The sequence below is a fragment of the Myotis nattereri genome (genome assembly GCF_964212035.1).
Source record: "Myotis nattereri genome assembly, chromosome: X".
Lineage (NCBI taxonomy): Eukaryota > Metazoa > Chordata > Mammalia > Chiroptera > Vespertilionidae > Myotis > Myotis nattereri.
Window position 1 is genome coordinate 150,075,813 of NC_138078.1, and position 19,947 is coordinate 150,095,759.

Here is a 19,947-nt window from a genome sequence, read left to right on the forward strand (position 1 = left end):
TGTTCTGCCCACTAAACACATATGTGGAAACAAGCATAATAAATCCAACCACTCTACATTAAGATGTTTACTACGATCAAAGGTTAAAATGTTTTTGCTTATAAAGATGCAGTTTTTGCTATAGATTTACCTTTGGTATTGAGGGAGATAATATTTGGGGGTGCTTTCAACTTCCTAAGTGAGTAATGGTTGGGGGATCAGCAGTTTAGTAAAATAAAAAGGACACTTCTTCGGGGACTACCTCCAGTTATTTAACTCACTTTAATTCTTATAGGAAAAAAAATTTCAAATGAATAAAAATCTTGTTTTAACCAATGCTCATGCTCATATCTGATCATCTCTCTGTGTTATTTACCTTTACAATAAATAACATGGCTACATATCACATTTTTGTTCAAATATTGTCTAGCTCAGTGGTTCTCAACCTCTGGCCCTTTAAATACAGTTCCTCACGTTGTGACCCAACCATAAAATTATTTTCATTGCTACTTCATAACTGTATTGTCGCTACTGTGATGAATCGTCATGTAAATATCTGATATGCAGGATGGTCTTAGGTGACCCCTGTGAAAGGGTCGTCCGACCGCCAAAGGGGTTGCGACCCACAGGTTGAGAACCGCTGGTCTAGCTAAAATGGAAGTTTTATAGCCAGGATAAAAAAAAAAAAGAAATGCTGAGTTTGTGTTATTTTTCTAAAGTGTCCACCAATGGCTCACTTTCTACTATGGTACAACCTTTGATGGGCAGGAATTTTTCATAAGGTAGAACAAAACGGTAGTGCACATGTAGGTGGCTATAAGTTTAACTGAATGGTCTATAGATAATTTACATAGAGTTACATGAATTCTTCACATTTCCATCTATCCTGCTTTTTTCTTTTTTTTTTTTCCTCGTTTAGGATGTTCATAAGCTTACAATTTCTTAGAAGTCAAACTGGTAGTACCCTTGATAAAGATAGGGTACAAACTATCACAATTATTTTAAACACATATGTAAATCAAACAGTAATTAACAAGGGGAAAAATTACCTTTTGGATAATCTTCCAATAAGAGGTTGAAGTGACCTAATTGACAAAAGAAATCAGACTCCACTTTTCCTTCAGCTTTTAAGATTAGAGATTCGTAGCAGCGAACAGCCTAGAAATAAAAAATACAAACATTTAAGAAAAAGACAAAACCCTAAAATGCATTTCCTTCCTGACATAATGCACACATCTTCCATTTAATTATCCAAGAAATCAATATATTTATTTCACTTCTACCTCAGACATACTCAATGTAGCATCCTTTATTTTATTTTAAAAAGGGGGACGGAGGAGAAAGAAACATTGAAGTGAGAGAGGTTCCTCGATCAGCTGCCTCCCATACACACCCGGACCAGGGAACAAACCCACGACCCTCCGGTGCACAAGAGGCACATGGCCAGGGTGAATGCAGCGCTCTTTAGAATACCTAAGTGTTTATTAAAAGAGCCACTAGTTATTACATAAGAGTTTTTCCTATCTATAAAATGAAGATGCTTGCCAAATAAGATAATGTAGGAGCACTCTGATAATTTTATTCATAAGCTATAAATCTAAATTATTACTATGGTCCCTGTTGATATAAATAAGTAATATCCATCTTTCCAACAAATAGAAAGAACTTTATTAAGTTATGTGACAATTCACAGAATCGCCAGAGTAATATTAACTTCCATTTATACTTAACAGCTACTTTTTGCCATAACCTCTACCAGTTTAAACTGCCATAAATTGCCTTTCAACTGTCTCCTCATGATATACATCAAACCCACCAATTCTCATTCTATTCCTAATCCTTCCCCGCACTATTATACATGCATTTGCATTCATTCTCACTGTTCCTTCCCTGAAGAAAAACAAAAAAACAAGAAACAATATTTTAAGCTTATCTTAAAAAAAAAAAAATCCAAGGGATTGCATGAGAAAATGAACAATGGAAAGAAGATAATTCTGGACTCTGACATATTCCAGTAATCATTAGCTACAGAAGAGCCTGGGGAACTTAGCCTCTCTTTTTTGTGTATTAATAACATTCAAAGGGCTGGCAAAAGGAATAAAATTAGAAAACTTTAGGGGCTTCCAGTCAAGATGGTGGGGTAAGTAAATGTAGTACTTGCATCCTACCACCACCACATCAAAATTACAAATAAACTATAGAACTATCATTCAGAACCTGAAATCCAGCTGAACAGAAGACGTCCTAAAACTAAGGATATATAGAAGAACCCACATCCAGACTGGTAGGAGGGATGGAGATGCGGAACTGGCCGGTCCCACACCCACATGTGGCGGATAAAAATCAAGAGGGATATCTCAGCTGCAGAGGTTCACCCTAAGAAATGAGGGGTCCCAGACCCAAACTAGGCCCCTGAGCCCAGGGTTCCAACGCCAGGAAGAGAAGTCCCCACAACTCTGGCTGTAAAAACCAGCTGGGATTGTGATTGTGTGAGACAAGAAGGAAGGATCTTAATGGGCCGGCCATGGACTTACTCGGACTCATGCCCTCTGAGCTACATTGCTAGGGCAGCAGCTCGAAGGGCACCAGGAACTGTCTGGCATCAAGGCGAGGTCTGGAATGGTGGTTTTCTCTCAAAAAGAAGTGCTAGCAGAGGCCACTGTTCCTTTTCTGAGCCCTTCTCACACAAAGCCAATAGCCGGGAGCCATATCTGAGTCTCCATCAACCTGGCTAACACTGTTCACCCTGTCTTGGTGATTCCATGAGATCCCCATCCCATCCAACTTGCAGGCCCACACAAGCTGTTTCCAGTGGCTTTTCCATACCAATGGCCTATCTTGGCTCAGGCTACAGACTTTTCCTAAAATCTCTCAAACAAGCAGCATCTGCCCTTGGCCTTGGCATGCCCCATATGTCTAAGTGTCCCAGGCCTGAAATGCCCAGCTTGGGTGACTAGAGAGGTTGTGCCACTGGACCCTACAGGAAACCTACTACAATTTTGGCCTCTCAACGAAGACTGAGAGACATAGCAACTCTAATACACAGAAACAAACACTAGGATGCTGCCAAAATGAGGAGACAAAGAAACATGTCACAAATGAAAGAACAGAACAAAACTCCAAAAAAGAACTAAACAAAATGGAGACAAGCAATCCACTAGATGCAGAGTTCAAAGCAATGGTTATAAGGATGAGCAATGAACTCAGTGAAAACTTCAACATAATGAAAAAGGACAAGAAAACCACAAAAGAGAACCAGTCAGAAATGAAGGATACATGAACTGAAATGAAGAATACTTTAAAGAATCAATAGTAGACGTGATGAATCTGAGAATCAAAACAGCTATCTATATATATAAAAGGCTAAGTGACCTACGATACGTACGTCCAACCATCCGGTACATATGATGCACACTGGCAATTTAAAAATAAACGTTGACTCTCACATGCACAGTACATGTAAAACTCTCACTGGCGCCACACTGTCACTGTCAATCATGAATTTGGTTGACACTTCTATTATAGAGAAAGGGTGACTAGCAATACTAAAATATTTCTTCTAATTAATTTTCTTTCAATGTGCATGAATCTGTGCACCGGGCCACTAGTTTGGAATATAAGGAAGCAAAAAAACACCCAATTAGGACAACAAAAAGAAAAAAGAATCCAAAAAATAAGGATAGTGTATGGAGCCTCTGGGACAACTCTTCAAGCATACCAATGTTCACATTATGGAGTGCCAGAAGGAAAAGAGTAAGAAATCAAAAACCTATTTTAAAAAATAATAGAAAAACTTCCTTAACATGGTGAAGGAAATAGACATAAAAGTCCCGAAAGCAAAGTCCCAAACAAGATGAACTCAAAAAGGCCCACACATCATAATTAAAATGCAAAAGGTTCAAAACAAAGAAAGCATCTTAAAGGCAGCAAGAGAAAAGCATTTAGTTACCAACAAGGGAGTTCCCATAAGACCGTCAGCTGATTTCTCAACAGAAACTATGCAGTCCAGAAGGGAGTGGCAAGAAATATTCAAATTGATGAAAAGCAAAGACCTACAACCAAGATTACTCTACCAAGCAAAGCTATCATTTAGAATCCAAGGACATATAAAGAGCTTCCCAGACAAGAAAACTTTAAAGGAGTTCATCACCACCAAGCCAACATAACATGAAATGGGTCTATTTTAAGAAGTCTTCTTTAAGAAGAAAACAAGAAAGAAAAAAAATATTAAAAATATGAACAATAAAATGGCAATAAATACATATCGATTAACAATTAACTCTAAAAAAAATAAACAAGCAGAACAGATATAGACTCATAAATACAGAGAACATTTTGATGGATGCCAGATGGGAGGGGGGATTGTAGAGAAGGGTGAAAAAGGTAAAGGGATTAAGAAGTACAAATTGGTAGTTACAGGATAGTCAAAGGGATGTCAAGTACAGCATAGGGAATATAGTCAATAATATTATAATAGTTATGTCAGGTGGGTAAGATATTTATTGGGGTGATCACTTAGTAAGTTATATAATGTCTAACCACTGGGGTGTACAACTCAAACTAAAATAATATTGAATGTCGCCTTTAATTGAAAAATATATATTTTTAAAAGGAAAACTTCAAGGGTTTATCACAATGCTTAGCACTCCATAGGTATTTAATAACTTTCTTTACTTTCTCCTTAGATAAGAAAAAAATGCTCTAACTCTTTCAAGACTGTTTCAAGCTTCAAAATAATTTTGTCAAAATTTCCCTAACAGTTTACTGTACAATGGTGTGTCATAGTGTGTTCTAGTCACTAAAAAAGAAAATATGCATGATTTCTCAAATCTCTGGGTACAAATTCAGGTTTAGTGCCCACAAAGAAAGGAACCAGAATAGCTTTAATTATCAAAAAATGCTTTCACCACCTCTTCAAAAGCTTTTGATGGGATAAGAAAATGTAATGTGGAGCAAACACCTACTTAAAATGCCTTGATTTGTCTTCTCCTGTAAAGTAAAGCCACTGAGAATTTCAAAATGTATATCTTAAAAATTTACCTGTACAAAGCACATATGGGAAAGGCATCCTAAAACAAGGCAAATCTGAGGTGATTCTATTATCCTTGAACCCTAACATTTATAACAAGACTGTCTTCAGTTCCTATTCCACTCCTAGCTATCTAAATGTGCATGTGTACCAAATCACAATCACTGAAATTAATCATTGTGCTCCCTTATAATTAAGAGTCTGGATGCTACACTAAAGTCTAAGAAATTACTATAATTTGGAGGCATGAAATTTCAAGATCTTCTTTAAGACATATATTAATCCTATCTGGCTGATGTTTAAGAGTAAAAAAATACAATTTATTTTAGTGCTTTTTAATATCAGAGAAATTTATAAAATTGTTGGGCTACAGAATAACAATTCTTAATTTTACATTAAATAAGTGACTTTTTTAAAGCTATCAATGACATTTAAATAAAGCACTCATTAAAACAGTTGTCTTGCCGAAACCGGTCTGGCTCAGTGGATAGAGCGTCGGCCTGCGGACTGGAGGGTCCCAGGTTCGATTCCGGTCAAGGGCATGTGCCTGGGTTGCGGGCATATCCCCAGTGGGAGATGTGCAGGAGGCAGCTGATCAATGTTTCTCTCTCATCGATGTTTCTGGCTCTCTATCTCTCTCCCTTCCTCTCTGTGAAAAATCAATAAAATATATTAAAAAAAAAAAACAGTTGTCTTTGTTTTTTCTAAACTCTTACTAAGATACTTAGAAACTTTTCCTACTCCTCTGACAATTTCCTATGGATGATTAGCATTAAATTTACAAGCAAATATGGCTTCATGGTAAAAAAAAAAAGGATTCAAGATACAAACACAAAGAACTTTTGTTTAGTAACTTAAGCTAAAACATGACAACATCATATACTTCATCTTATCACAATATCTTGATGCCATTACCATGATCATCTATTGCCTATCTTTCATTTCCTATAAAGCAAAGAAACACATCTAAAATGAATAGCACAGCCCAGCCAGTGTGGCTTAGTGGTTGAGCATCAACCTATAAACCAGGAGGTCACGGTTCCATTCCTGGTCAAGGCACATCCCCAGGTTTCAAGCTCAATCCCAGTGGGGGGCATGCAGGAGGCAGCCGATCAGTGATTCTCTCTCATCATTAATGTTTCTATCTCTCTCTCCCTCTCCCTTCCTCTCTGAAATCAATAAAAATATATTTTAAAAATATATAAGTAAATAATATTAAATGAATACTATACACAATTCTGATCGTGTGAAACGTAACAGGTAAAAATCAGAATGAGCACATTTTAAATTCACCTATCCATATACTCGGGCTTCATTAACAAATTCATAATACAGATGGGTCACTGACTCACAGTGGTTCAATTTATGATTTTTTTTTTTTTTTACTTTTACAAAAGTGATAAGCATTTAGTAGAAATGGGCTCCAGTGGTTGGCAAACTCATTAGTCAACAGAGCCAAATATCAACAGTACAACGATTGAAATTTCTTTTGAGAGCCAAATTTTTTAAACTATATAGGTAGGTACATTGTTATTAACTTAATTAGGGTACTTCTAAGGCTTAGGAAGAGCCACACTCAAGGGGCCAAAGAACCGTGTGCGGCTCGCGAGTCGCAGTTTGCCAACCATGGGGCTAGGCTAAGTTATGATGTTCGCGGTAGATTAGGTGTATTAAATGCATTTTGGACTTATGGTATTTTCAACTTCTGATGGGTTTATCAGAATGTAACTCCATCATAAGTGAAGGAGTACTTGTAATATCCAACAAAACTAGCATGAAACTAACAAGGAATGTTAGTGATCAAAGACAATGCTGACATAGCCAAATATCAAATGAGATAAAAGTGAACAAGAAGGCAGAATAGTTTTCAAGAGCGTTGTGTCACCATTTCACAGTGAAACATCATGAATTTATTTGCAGTGTTTGAGGTAAGCCCTGACATTAAATATAAGCAAATACTAACAATTTTAAGGAGCATTTAGAGGAAAATGAGATAATTCTAATACTATTACCTAGAATTAAACACAGTATTTTAAATAATATGTTTACTCAAAAGCTAACTATAAACATAAAAGACATATAGGTAGTTTAGATTTAGAACAAAGTTCAGGTAAACTTCTATAAAGCAAAACTTTTTTCCATTAAAAGGGTTACTCTTATATTCTTGCTCTTTTTAAAAATTTTAAATATGCACAAGTAAAATCATCCTCATAAAGAGAGAGTGAGAGTGTGTGTGTGTACACGCACATGCAGAGAAAAAGGACTATAATATATAAAACAAATGTTAAAAATAAAAAATCTATAGTCAGGCCATACAGTAACTTCTTTTTATTTTGCTCATTTTATTCCTCTATATTTTCTGGAGTTTTCATAATTAACCTGTACCATTTCTATTCTTATAAAGACATCATTAAAAAATTATTATGCTTTCCTCCAGGATTCATCTTACCTTTAGTGTGAGGGTAGTCAAAAATTTGAATAAAAATCATTTGTATCTAGATCATCATTCAATAGAGCACTTTCTGCAATGATATAAATATTCTATAATCTGCCCAATATAGTAGCCCCTAGACACATGTGGCAATTGAGCACTAGAAATATGGTCGGTGCAAGTCAACAACTGAATTTTAAAATTATTTAATTTTCATTTTTATTTAAATTTAAAGACAGGTGGCTATGGAGAGTGTATAGCTAGCTAATTTTTAAAGCTTTAAAAAAACTGAATATTCAATCCACATACTAAATACTAGGAAAGCAAAATTTCTTACATTTATAAATGAAAAGCCTAAAAAAAAAAATGGAATATCCTATACTGGGGATGAGCAATGCCCTCCACAAAAAATCACTCTTACAGTCTATAGTTCTTTACAGTTAGTAGCTTACATATTTATAATATTTATAATCCTTATATCTTACCACATACTGGGAAAAACATTGAGAATGAAAATAAATAGTTAATCATTAAATAATAGAATCAGAGGAAAGTGAATTAACATCCTCCCAGCTAGGTGAAGATCCTGGATGCCTTCCCCCATTATAGTGCCATTTTCCATCATGTTCAATATAATTTGTGTTTAATATCTGCTTTATTTTTCTTATTTGAAAAATGTGTTATCTCAGAACAGTAATATCATCATTACCCTCTATTTCTAAACCTTGATAAAGTTTAGAGCTCATGAACACAGATATATAACCAATTTATTTTTAATGTTAAGCATTAAAGTCTTTTATGATGAACTTGGTCAGTTCCTAGCTAAAATATGACACTTGCTAATATCTTAGAATTGTAAACATAGGAAACTCTTAAACAAGTGATCCTCCTCTCTCCCCACCCTCCAATATAGAAGATTGGCTGAAGTAGCGTGGTGACATACAAATGCTAGAATAAATTAATATAGATTTACATAACCCAATGGTGTGCCCCCCCTTTTTTTATGCCTACCACAAATGCCTGAGATAGAATCTCAACACAGTTCTAGTTTGATGGCTCCCTTTTCTGAAGCCCCTCCCCTTTATCAAGCTCCTAGGTACTTCCTGCCTCCCTCACCTGTAAGCTTTCTCAGGGGAGGGGACATATCCCAACTCATGGTCACAAAACAGTAGCGTAATATATTATTTCTTGCATTAACAAAGCAATGTCACTTTATTATTGTACGTCCTCAAATAACCCTCTCTTCTTTGTCCTAAACTTTCCATTTCTTAAGAGCTGCAAGTCAGGATGCTAACAATTAATCTTATTATTTAAAACTAGAGGCCTGGTGCACAAAATTTATGCACGGGGCGGGGCAGGGCGGGGGGTGGGGGGGTCCCCTCAGCCCAGCCTGCGCCCTCTCGCAATCCAGGACCCCTCAGGGGATGTCTGACTGCCGGTTTAGGCCCAATCCTCGCAATCCGGGATGCTGCATGCACCAGTGACCATACTTTTTATACAGGTGAAAGGCATCTTGCTGTTGTATGGGCAGCTACATTTTTTTGCCCTGATTATAAAAAGTAGTACATAACATGATCCTTCTGAGGCAGTAGTACAATTTTCCCCATCTTATGGGTGGAAAAACTGAAGCAGAGAGAAGTAATTGGCTTTGTCACACAGTTTTTAGGTGTCAGAATAGGACTGACTACAAAATGTACAAGCCAGAGTTCATGCATGTCATCGCTGCATCATCCTGTTTTTTCAGTGTTAGAGTAGCCTTGCCAGGTTTTAATTTTTAAATCTAAGAGACTGTTCCCAATATATAGGGTAGGGTCCCTAAGCCTGGCCTGCAATCAGGGCTGATCTGTGGGGCGACCGGTGGGGTGATCGGGGGGCTCCCAAAGACACCCGCCTTGGCTGGCAGCCTGGCGCCGCTGCTCACTGGCCCCAACTGCGGGCAGCTCCTACACTGAGCGTCTGCCCTCTGGTGGTCAGTGCGTATCATAGCAACCAGTTGTTCCGCCGGTCGTTCGGTTTGCATATTAGGGTTTTATTATATAGCATCATTTCCATTAAGGTATAAATCACTACTGTTTTAAATGTACCAATGCTTTTAAATAAACCAAACTTTTAAGTTTGACAATAATAAATCACAAGTACACAGTTCTGCCCATACTTCCTAAAAGCCAGCCACAGACATACAAGATGGTTTAGCAGCTGACTACTTATAAACATTAAGGGATTTAAGCATGTTTAAAACATACTATCCTGACCTGTTCCCCCAAAACCATAAAAATGTCTACATCATTAAAGTTGATATCCTTTCCAGAAATATGTCTCATAAATTAAACTTCTTATCCTTTCTAGACACTCAGCAATGCCTTTGCCTGGCTGCTTTTAAAACATCTTAAAAAGTATCCAAGTCTAAACCATTTTTTGAAATTTCAACACACCACATTTTTTTTAATGAGGGAAGAGTTACATGCTTTAAATGATATAATCTCAAGCATTACTGATTCTTAATGACATATCTATTCCTGAATTTATATATCAGAATTTTCTTTATAATTTCATGTTATTTTTGACAAATTAAAATCGACACATCACCAATTCTAAAGGGTAGACTATAGTGAAAAGTCTTTCTCCCAATCCTGACCCAAGTCACCCAGTTCCCTTTCCCAGAAGCAATAAATGTCCAAAAAAAAAAAATCTATATTCAAGATTATTTTGTGCAGGTGCAAGTACATATATTTTCCCCACTTGCGTATTAATATTTACATATTTTATATAAGCACTGCTCTGTAACTTGCTTCAGATTTTACGTGTCCCTATCATCCTATCTCCTCTCCTCTATTAATAGAAGCCCTACATTTAATTAGGCATACGTTTAGATAGAATGAGTACTGGGATCCCCAGCCATCCTTGCAGGTGCGGCGTAGTGAAATGGGTATAAAGAAAGCACATGCTCTGCTTCAACCTCTCCTCTCCCTAGCTGGAATCACCTAGATGACTAAAGCCACAAAAGCTGATAGGGAAGTCCAAGTTCCTGGAGCAATATGGAATAGTAGTATTCCAGAGAAGCCAGAAACTGACTGCCTTTGAGAATTCTTGTAAAAGATAAAGTCCTCAAAAACAAAACAAAAAAGAGTCTAATGAAATAATCATTAACACAATACAAAAAGCATAAAGGGAAGGAAAAAAAATCCAGCTGTTACCCATACCTAACATTTTAGAAACGATACAAGAACTTATACATCTGTTACTCTACCCTATCTCCCTCACTCCAATTTTCAACTAACATATGTCACCTTTTATTTACATCACAACAAAATCAGTATAAAAAATTTTAAGCATCACTCTCAATCCTGGATTTCTCAGCCTCTCTGGACCTACTACCCTGCATTCAGTGGATGCTAATGAGTAAGTAAGTGCCATTCAAGGAACTAGCACAGAACCTTAAGTATCATTCTTTTCAAACAAACTATTGAAAATGCTTCGATACTGAAAAATATTCTCATAGGACTACACTACTGAAATCAAACTAGATAAATTTAGCATTAGTAATTCAAGTGCTGACAGTTAATATTTGAGCTCTCGATATGTACCAGTCACTACCTTAAGCACTTACACATGTTTATTCATTTAATCCTCACAATTACTCCATGAGATAAGGAGACCCTACTTCAGAGACAGGAAAACCCAGGCATAAAGAAAGTTAATCCTGTGCTCCAGGTCACATAGCTACTAACTAGCAGAGGCTGGATTCAAACAGTATGGCTCCAGAGCCTCTGAGCAGTAAATTGTTCAACTATGGCTGTGCCTAGGGACCTAAAGTCATTTTCAAACAAAGGAGCTCCATAAGTTGCTTTTCCTGTTACACTTCTACACACTGGCTCCTTCTACAACTCTACCTCCAAACCAAACAGAAAAGCAACACGTAAGATCAGCACTTCCTGCTCCCACCATCCCACAGGAAGATTTAGCCTCAGTTCTTTACCATGTTTTCTCACCTTGCTTTACTGTAAATCATATAAAAAGCGATCATTACTCAAAAAGACACACACATTCAAATGAAAGCAAATCAGCAACAACAAAATACAAAATAAACCAACCAAAGCCACCTATGTGGCAGAAAAACACAACTACTCCTATCCTATATAATACAAGAGAAATGTGTAAATTGACCATCCCTCCGCTTCGTTCACCAGCCAATGAGGAGTATGCAAATTAACAAAGATGGTGGGTTAATTTGCATACACAGGTGCTGGGCGGAGAGCAGAGCTGGAGAGCCGGAAGAGAGTGGAGCAGCTTGGGGAAATTGGCTTCTAAAGCTGCCAGACAGAGAGCAGAGAGGGAGAGCTGGCGGCTTGGAAGACTTGGCAGAGTGGGAGGCCATGGGACAGAGACAGAGAAGGAAGGGAAAACCAAGATCGCAGGGAGCACCAGGATTTCTGGGAATAGTAGTTTTGGTGGCAGCCCCAGGACCGGAAGTGGAAGCCCAGAGTGCGGGTAGCACCAGAAATGCTGGGAATTGTAGTTCTGGTGGCAGACGGATCTCCTAGACCAGTGGTTGGCAAACTGCGGCTCCTGAGCCACATGCAGCTCTCTGGCCCCTTGAGTGTGGCCACGAAGTTTCAATCACACTGTACATGTGCACCCGCACGTGGTATTTTGTGGAAGAGCCACACTCAAGGGGCTGCAGTTTGCCGACCACTGTCCTAGACACTAGATCAGTGGTTCTCAAGCTTCCTAATGCCGCAACCCTTTAATACAGTTCCTCATGTTGTGGTGACCCCCAACCATAAAATTATTTTCGTTGCTACTTCATAACTGTAATGTTGCTACTGTTATGAATTGTAATGTAAATATCTGATATGCAGGATGCATTTTCATTGTTACAAATTGAACATAATGAAAGCATTGTGGTTAATCACAAAAACAATATGTAATTATATATGTTTTCCAATGGTCTTAGGCGAACCCTGTAAAAGGGTCATTCGACCCCCAAAGGGGTCGCGACCCACAGATTGAGAACCGCTGCACTAGAGCAAAGTGAGCCTGGAGCAAGTTACTGCTGTGGTGGGGTATGGAAGGAAAGCAAAAGTGAGAGACATAAGTAAAATCAGAGTGTCTAGGAAAAATTAAAGGGAAGATATCCTAAAACTTCCAGGAAATCTCCGCCAATAAAGCAAAGAAAAAAAAATGTCTCTATTATTCTGTGAGCAACAAACCAAACTGAGTTGGGGTCTCAGACAATTTGTTCATATGATTGCAAAGACAGACAGAAACTCCCGGATTGGAGAGGGCTCCCCTGAGGGTTCCCAGATTGGAGAGGGTGCAGGTTGGGCGGGCTGAGGGACCAACCCCCCCACCCCCCCGGTTGGATGAATGTTGTACACCAGGCCTCTAGTATATAAATAATAATATACCAGTTCAATGACAAGTGCTGGCGAGGACGTGGAGGAAAAGGAACCCTCATGCACTGCTGGTGGGAATGCAGACTGGTACAGCCACCGTGGAGAACAGTATGGCGTTTCCTCAAAAAACTAAAATGAAACTCCCATTTGACCCAGTAATCCCACTTCTGGGAATATATCCCAAGAAACCAGAAACACCAATCAGAAAGGATATATGCATCCCTATGTTCATAGCAGCACAGTTTACAATAGCTAAGATTTGGAAACAGCCTAATCAGCAGATGAGTGGATTAAAAAACTGTGGTGCATCTACACCCTGGAATACTATGCTGCTGTAAAAAGGAACTCCTACCATTTGCAACAGCATGGATGGACCTGGAGAGCATTATGCTAAGCAAAATAAGCCAGTCAATGAAAGAAAAATACCACTCATTTGTGGAATATAATGAACAACATAAACTGATGAACAAAAACAGATCCAGAGATAGAGAAGCATCAATCAGACCATCAAACCTCAGAGGGAAGTCAGGGGAGGGTTGGGGTAAGGGGGAGAGATCAACCAAAGGACTTGTATGCATGCATATAAGCCTAACCAATGGGCACAAACACCACCGGGGTGGAGGGCAATGGGGAGATAAGGTCACATATGTAATACCTTAATCAATAAAGAAAATAAATTATATACATATATACTAGAGGCCCAGTGCACAAAAATTTGTGCACTCGGGGGGGGGAGGAGGGGTCCCTCAGCCTGGCCTGTGCCCTCTTGAAGTCTGGGACCCCTCGGGAGATAACGATCTGCTGGCTTAGGCCTGCTCCTGGGTGGCAGAGGGCAGGCCTAATCCCTAGGTGCAGCCCCTGGTCGGGCTCAGAGCAGGGCCGATTGGGGAGTTGGGGCGCTGCCCCCTGTCATGCACAGAGCAGGCAGATTGGGAGGTTGTGATGCCACCCTCAGTCACGCTCAGGGTAGGGCTGATTAGGGGGTTGGGGTACCGCCCCCTGTCACACTCAAGGCAGGGTCAATGGGGAGGTTGCGGAGCCACCCCCTGTCATGCACAGAGCAGGGCCAATCAGGGGGTTGGAGCACTGCCCCCTGTCACTCACAGAGCAGGGCCCATCAGGGGGGTTGGGGCTCCATACCCTGTCACGCACAGAGCAGGGCCCATCAGGGGGTTGGGGAGCTCCCCCCTGTCACGCACAGAGCAGGGTCAATCAGGGGTTTGGGGAGCTCCCCCCTGTCACGCACAGAGCAGGGCCTATCAGGGGGTTGGGGAGCTCCCCCCTGTCACGCAGAGCAGGGCGGATCAGGGGATTGGGGCGCCACCCTCTATGACCCACAGAGCAGGGCCGATCAGGGGGTTGGGGCGCCGCCACTGTCACACTCAGAGCAGGGCCGTGGGGTGGGGGGGTTGGGGCGCCACACCCTATCACACACAGAGCCGCAGGGCGATCAGGCGGTTGGGGAGCTCCTCCCTATCAGGCACAGAGCAGGACCGATCAGGGGGTTGGGGCGCCTTCCCCTGTCACAAACAGAGCAGGGCGGATAGGGAGGTTGTGGCCCCGCCCCCTGTCACACACAGAGCCACAAGGCAATCAGAGGGTTTGGGCGCTGCCCCCTGTCATGCTGATCCGGGTGCCGGGAGACCTCGCGGCTCTGCTGATCCCGGTGCTGGGAGGCATATTACCCTTTTACTATATAGAATAGAGGCCTGGTGCATGGGTGGGGGCTGGCTGGTTTGCCCTGAAGGGTGTCCCGGATCAGGGTGGGGGTCCCCACTGGGGTGCCTGGTCAGCCTGGATGAGGGGATGGCTGTTTGCAGCTGGTCACACACCCTTCAGGGTGGGGTCCCCACTGGGGTGCCTGGCCAGTCTGGGTGAGGGGCTGAGGGCTGTTTTCAGGCTGGGACTGAAGCTCCCAACTGCTCCTTTGTTCTTTTTTTTTTTTTATTTTATTTTATTCTGAGCCAGCTTTAGCTCTGAGGCTCCAGCTCTTAGGCCTCTGCTCCTGAAAGCAAGTATCTGGTTTGTTTAGGTTCTACAATCGAAACTCTATCAACTCCAGGTCTAAGATCCCGGCTATCTGAAAGCTGGTTTCTAGGGTTTTGTTTAGCTTCTATTTTTGTAACTATGTTTCAAACTGCCAGCTCAGAGGCCTGCAGCAGCAGGCAGGGAACGTTGGAGTCCTCCCTCACTGAAGCAAGCAAGCCTCATGTTAGTTTCAAGCCTGGCTGCCGGCCGCCATCTTGGCTGGCAGTTAATTTGCATATCTCGCTGATTAGCCAATGGGAAGGGTAGTGGTTGTACGCCAATTACCATGTTTCTCTTTTATTAGATAGGATCAGTTCAGACAAAATGTGGTGTAAATCTGAAATATGTTAAATGGCTTCATGCTACTTCTTTTTCTTTGTACCTACTTAATTGTTATCTCCTTAGTTTACCTACTGTTGTCATTTTCTCTCTTTAGTATATTTGCCCAAAAAAAAAGGACAAATACAACTGCAACAAAAGCAAATTAAGTTACACTGTCTCAACAGTTTGGCTAGTTTACTACTAACTCTACAACCTTTATTGCTGATGCATGTAGCCAAACGAACTAATGAATTCTACACTAGCACACATGCACATATACACACCCACGGCCAATAATGAATTTTTAAAAAGCTGTTGGGTAAAAACAGCTAAGTTATTTTCCAAATAATGTTTTTCTATATCATACTAAATGTACCATTGTGCAGATGGGGTATAATCAAGTATATTATTTATAAAGCCTCATTCAAATTAGGCACATGAATTAAGTCTTGAATAATCTCTAAAATAATGTATGTTTAAAATTTGGAGATAAGGAGAGAATGAGGTAGAATTTCAGCAGTGACTTCTATGAAATACTAGTATATAGCCCAGAGTAATTCTGCGATTTCCCATGTAAAGTTATAAGCATTATACCTTTTTTTTTTTTTAACTTCATTTGCTTTCTACTCCACAGGGTATATTATTTATCCAGAGGTAGACAGAGACAATCTTACAAGCAATCATTCTCCCTGTCATTTCAGCTGTACATTTAATTCAAAATTCCAAAAATACACAAACAGAAAGAAAGCCATTTACAACAAAATTACGTAGACCAATTCTCTATGAAGTTGTAAAAGACCATATCTATTATGCTTGCTATAATATATGCAGTTCAAATTAACATCTTTGGTAGCAAAATATGCATTCATTTGCCTTATACATCTCTCTAAAATAATAAATGCACAAAAAAGGGGAAGGAACAAGCACCCCATTGGGGGAGGGGAAGAAGACAAATTTATGAGCATGAACTCCACCGAAAATAATCTGCTCTGAATTCTTCAACTTCTAATATGTAGAAGGCACTTGGATTTATTAAACGAACAATCCTAAAACTGGAGAAACTGTAACATAATAAAGACTTCTCCCCAAAGATAGTACTTAAAAAAAAAAAGTCTTAAGCAGTCGGAATATAGCTTTCCAGACTTTTACTATGCACATATACAAACAGTACAAATCTGTGTATGCAGTTTTATAGATGATCTTTCATTTGATATATTAACTGCTTACCATGCCAAAACATATAGATCTATAGTAAGTTAACAACTGTATAGCATTTTACTGAACAGTTAAGCCATAATTTGTTTCTACTAAAGAGTATCTGGTTGTTAACCAAGTTTTTATTACTATTACCCGATGAACATAATTTCGTCAATTTACATTTCTTCAAGGTAAGTTCCTCACAGTCAATGGAAAGCATAATTTGAGGCTTTCGATAACCTCACCAGCAAAGTTGAACCAATTTAATCTCCCACCAGCAGTGCTCATTTTCAGTTTTGATAACTTTTTTCCAAATATTTATCGGCTAAGTTTATTAACTTCTTTCATGAACCATCAACCTGATCACAGATATAAACAGGTGTGTTTTTTTCCTAAATGATTTTTTAGGTGTTATTTATATATAAAGTACTTTATATATAATATTACTGCAGAATATCTCTTCCCAGCCTGCATTTGCCTATGAATTCTTAGATAGTTTTTGATGTAAAAGGTTTCTCAAAACCAATCATTTCCTTTGCAATGTATACTATGTTAAGTTCAGAATTAGAAAATCCCCAACCCCTGTCCTGATAAACATTCAGCAATATTTTCTTCTAGTGTAAAGAAAGAACTTAATCCCATTTTTCTTTTCTGTCCAATTTTTTTTTACTGGCCCAGCATGATTCAGGCTCTGTAATTCCCCCCTTCTCACGAACTAAAAAATAACATACATACATACATACACAGCTGTTTCTTAGAGTGATAGTCTACACTCAAAGCTTTCCAACAAATGCACTAAGAATGGGTAACAGGAGTGCTAAGACAGAGCAAGCCTCAGCCTCTGGGGCTGCCAGGAAAAGAACAGCCAGGGTGCCAGGGCAGCCTGAACCTCTCGCCGGAGCCCTTGTGTATGTACCATCGCCAATCTTAAGTGCCTTCAACAGTATTTCCTGGTAATTAGCATGAACTATCAGTTTTACATGCATGCCATAAAATGAAAAGGGTTGAGAAGTACTTCCACTTCAGACAACCTGCACAGCCAGCCACTCTGCTAAAAAACAAAAATGTCAGACAAAACACGGTGGCAGTGGGAATGACACACATTCTCAGCGTGAAGTTGACCTAGTAAGAAGTTAAAAAGAATAGGCTTGGGGGTGAGGTGGATGATAACTTAGAGAGGCAAAGGTACAGAGAGTATTTAAACAACTTTTTGCACTGAGGACATTTGAAAGCTTATGTGAACCTGAGTGTTGGGTTTAGAAGCCTCATTAAGGGGACAGACTACAAAGCCTGAGGCCACCCAAGAAAGGGAGTCAACTAAGATACACTCCCCCGGAACACTAAAACCTCAATAGACTACAGCTTCAATCTAAGTGTAAGCTAAAATCTAATAATAATAAAACAATTTTTTAAACTTTATTTTAAAACTGGTCTTGAAAGAATAAGGAAAATTACCTATTTCATAATGGCAACGATTGGAGAAAAAATATCCAGAAATTTGTAACCAAAACCCTAAATTCACTCAATCTGGGGGGAACATATAAACCTCGGGCAAGAATTTATATTCAAAAAGACACTAAACATGGAAAGGGGGGAAAAGCAGATCAAAGAAGGTGATCAATACGTGGATATATTTAATACAATTTTAATCACAGCAAATATAAATGCAATAAATGTTGGTGGTGAGCCAATAGGTTATTGCTAAGGAAAGAAAAAAAAAAGGTGGGGGATAACCATTAGACTCCTATAACCTATTCCAGATGGATTAAAGGCCTAAATGTAAAGGGCAAAATATCTAAACCTTTTGTAAGAAAACATAGCAAAATGTATTTGACATCAGTATAGGGTAGGATTTCTTTAAAAATAGATTTTAAAAATGCAAGTCATGCCGAACCGGTTTGGCTCAGTGGATAGAGCGTTGGCCTGCGGACTGAGGGGTCCCAGGTTCGATTCCAGTCAAGGGCATGTACCTTGGTTGCGGGCACATCCCCAGTAGGGGGCGTGCAGGAGGCAGCTGATCGATTTCTCTCATCGATGTTTCTAACTCTATCCCTCTCCCTTCTTCTCTGTAAAAAATCAATAAAATATATTTTAAAAAAAATGCAAGTCATGAAAAGGAAGTTGATAGATAAATTCAACTACATCAACATTGGACCACACAAATACAAAGACAAGTCACAAACTGGGAAAATATATTTTAATGACAAAGCACTCGTATTCAGAATATATATATCTCCCAAGAATCAATAAGAAAAAACAATTAAGTAACAACTGATGAAAATTTGATCTGCTACTGAGAACTATAAACTGCAAGAGTGAGCAACAAAGCAAAACACAATAAAATTATTTCCTGATTAATAAAGATCAAGGGACAGAGAGTTGCATTACCCGCTCCTTAGATACTTCACAAGGGCTCATGTTTATTAAACCACTAGAAGGCAACCCTGCTATAGCCTACCATAAATATACACTTTCCCAATATGGTTGGAAAGGTTTTTAACTCAGGAATTTAAAGAGTTAAAGTATCAAGCATATTCAAGTATCTCCCATTATTAGTGACTCTTTAAAAATCTGCTTCACTAATTTGAAAAGGTTCATCTGAAAAACCAGTTCTAAAAGCATATTTTACCAAAAATCTGAATTTAAAAGAAAACTGCCTTAACACTAAGTACTCATTTAAAGTATCTGCATATACAATATGAACACTGACCATCCAAAATATAACTTAGTTTAAGTCTCTAATAAGCTCATATTCAATTTCTATGTTAAGTCATCTAAATTACAAATTTGATGGTTACAGATACTCTGCAAAAAAAAATATCAACCAACTAATCTCAGGAGAAATCTTAAATCTAGCTTCTGCAAATAAGACAAAAATCTGAATTACTAGAATGACATACTTCTTGACACCTCAATCTTCCAGTCAATAATAAATTTAAGATTTAAAATTGTTAAGTCTTTGGCCTTCTGCTACTAGCCAAGATGTGATGAAATGGACCAAATTTACTCCTGAATTAAATAAAAAAAGAGAAAATGTGTGAAATAAGGGTTTTCAGGCCTTGGATATCAGAGAACGCATGACAGTAATTCTTGAGAAAGGGAAAACAAAGGATGTGAGCCCTAAAATTATCCCAGGCTTACTGCCTAGAAAGACTTTTCAGGCTGTAACACAGGTATGGGGAATTTTCTTGCCAAATAAACACAAGCTGAATAAAGCGGAACAACATCTTTACAATTACTGAAAGGAAAATAAATTTGTCAACCTACAATTCTATACTCAGCAAAAAATCTTTCAAAAAAAGAAAGGGAAAGTACACTTTTTCAGATACCCAAAAGCTGAAAGAATTCAACACCAGCAGGCCTACAGTTTAAGTAAATGTTAAAAGAAAAACAAAACAAAACAAAACAAAACACAACAAAATCCTCAAACAAAAGGAAAATTATACCAGAAAAAAATCTTAATGCAGAATACAGAAAACCACCAGAAATGGTAGTTGCATGGGTAACTATAAAAGATTTTTCTTACATTTTAAAAAATATGTTTTTATTGATTTTCAGAGAGGAAG

At 38.9% G+C, this 19,947-nt stretch overlaps 1 protein-coding gene across 2 annotated transcripts in view; it reads right to left on the minus strand.

The window, feature by feature from the left end:
* The window catches only part of KDM6A (lysine demethylase 6A), a 172,299-nt gene that overhangs the window by 105,823 nt on the left and 46,529 nt on the right, over positions 1–19,947 (minus strand). For both annotated transcript variants that reach the window (XM_081081960.1, XM_081081959.1), the window contains exon 3: positions 1,029–1,137. In XM_081081960.1, coding sequence (XP_080938086.1) covers positions 1,029–1,137 — 109 coding nt within the window. The remainder of the gene's footprint in view (positions 1–1,028; positions 1,138–19,947) is intronic.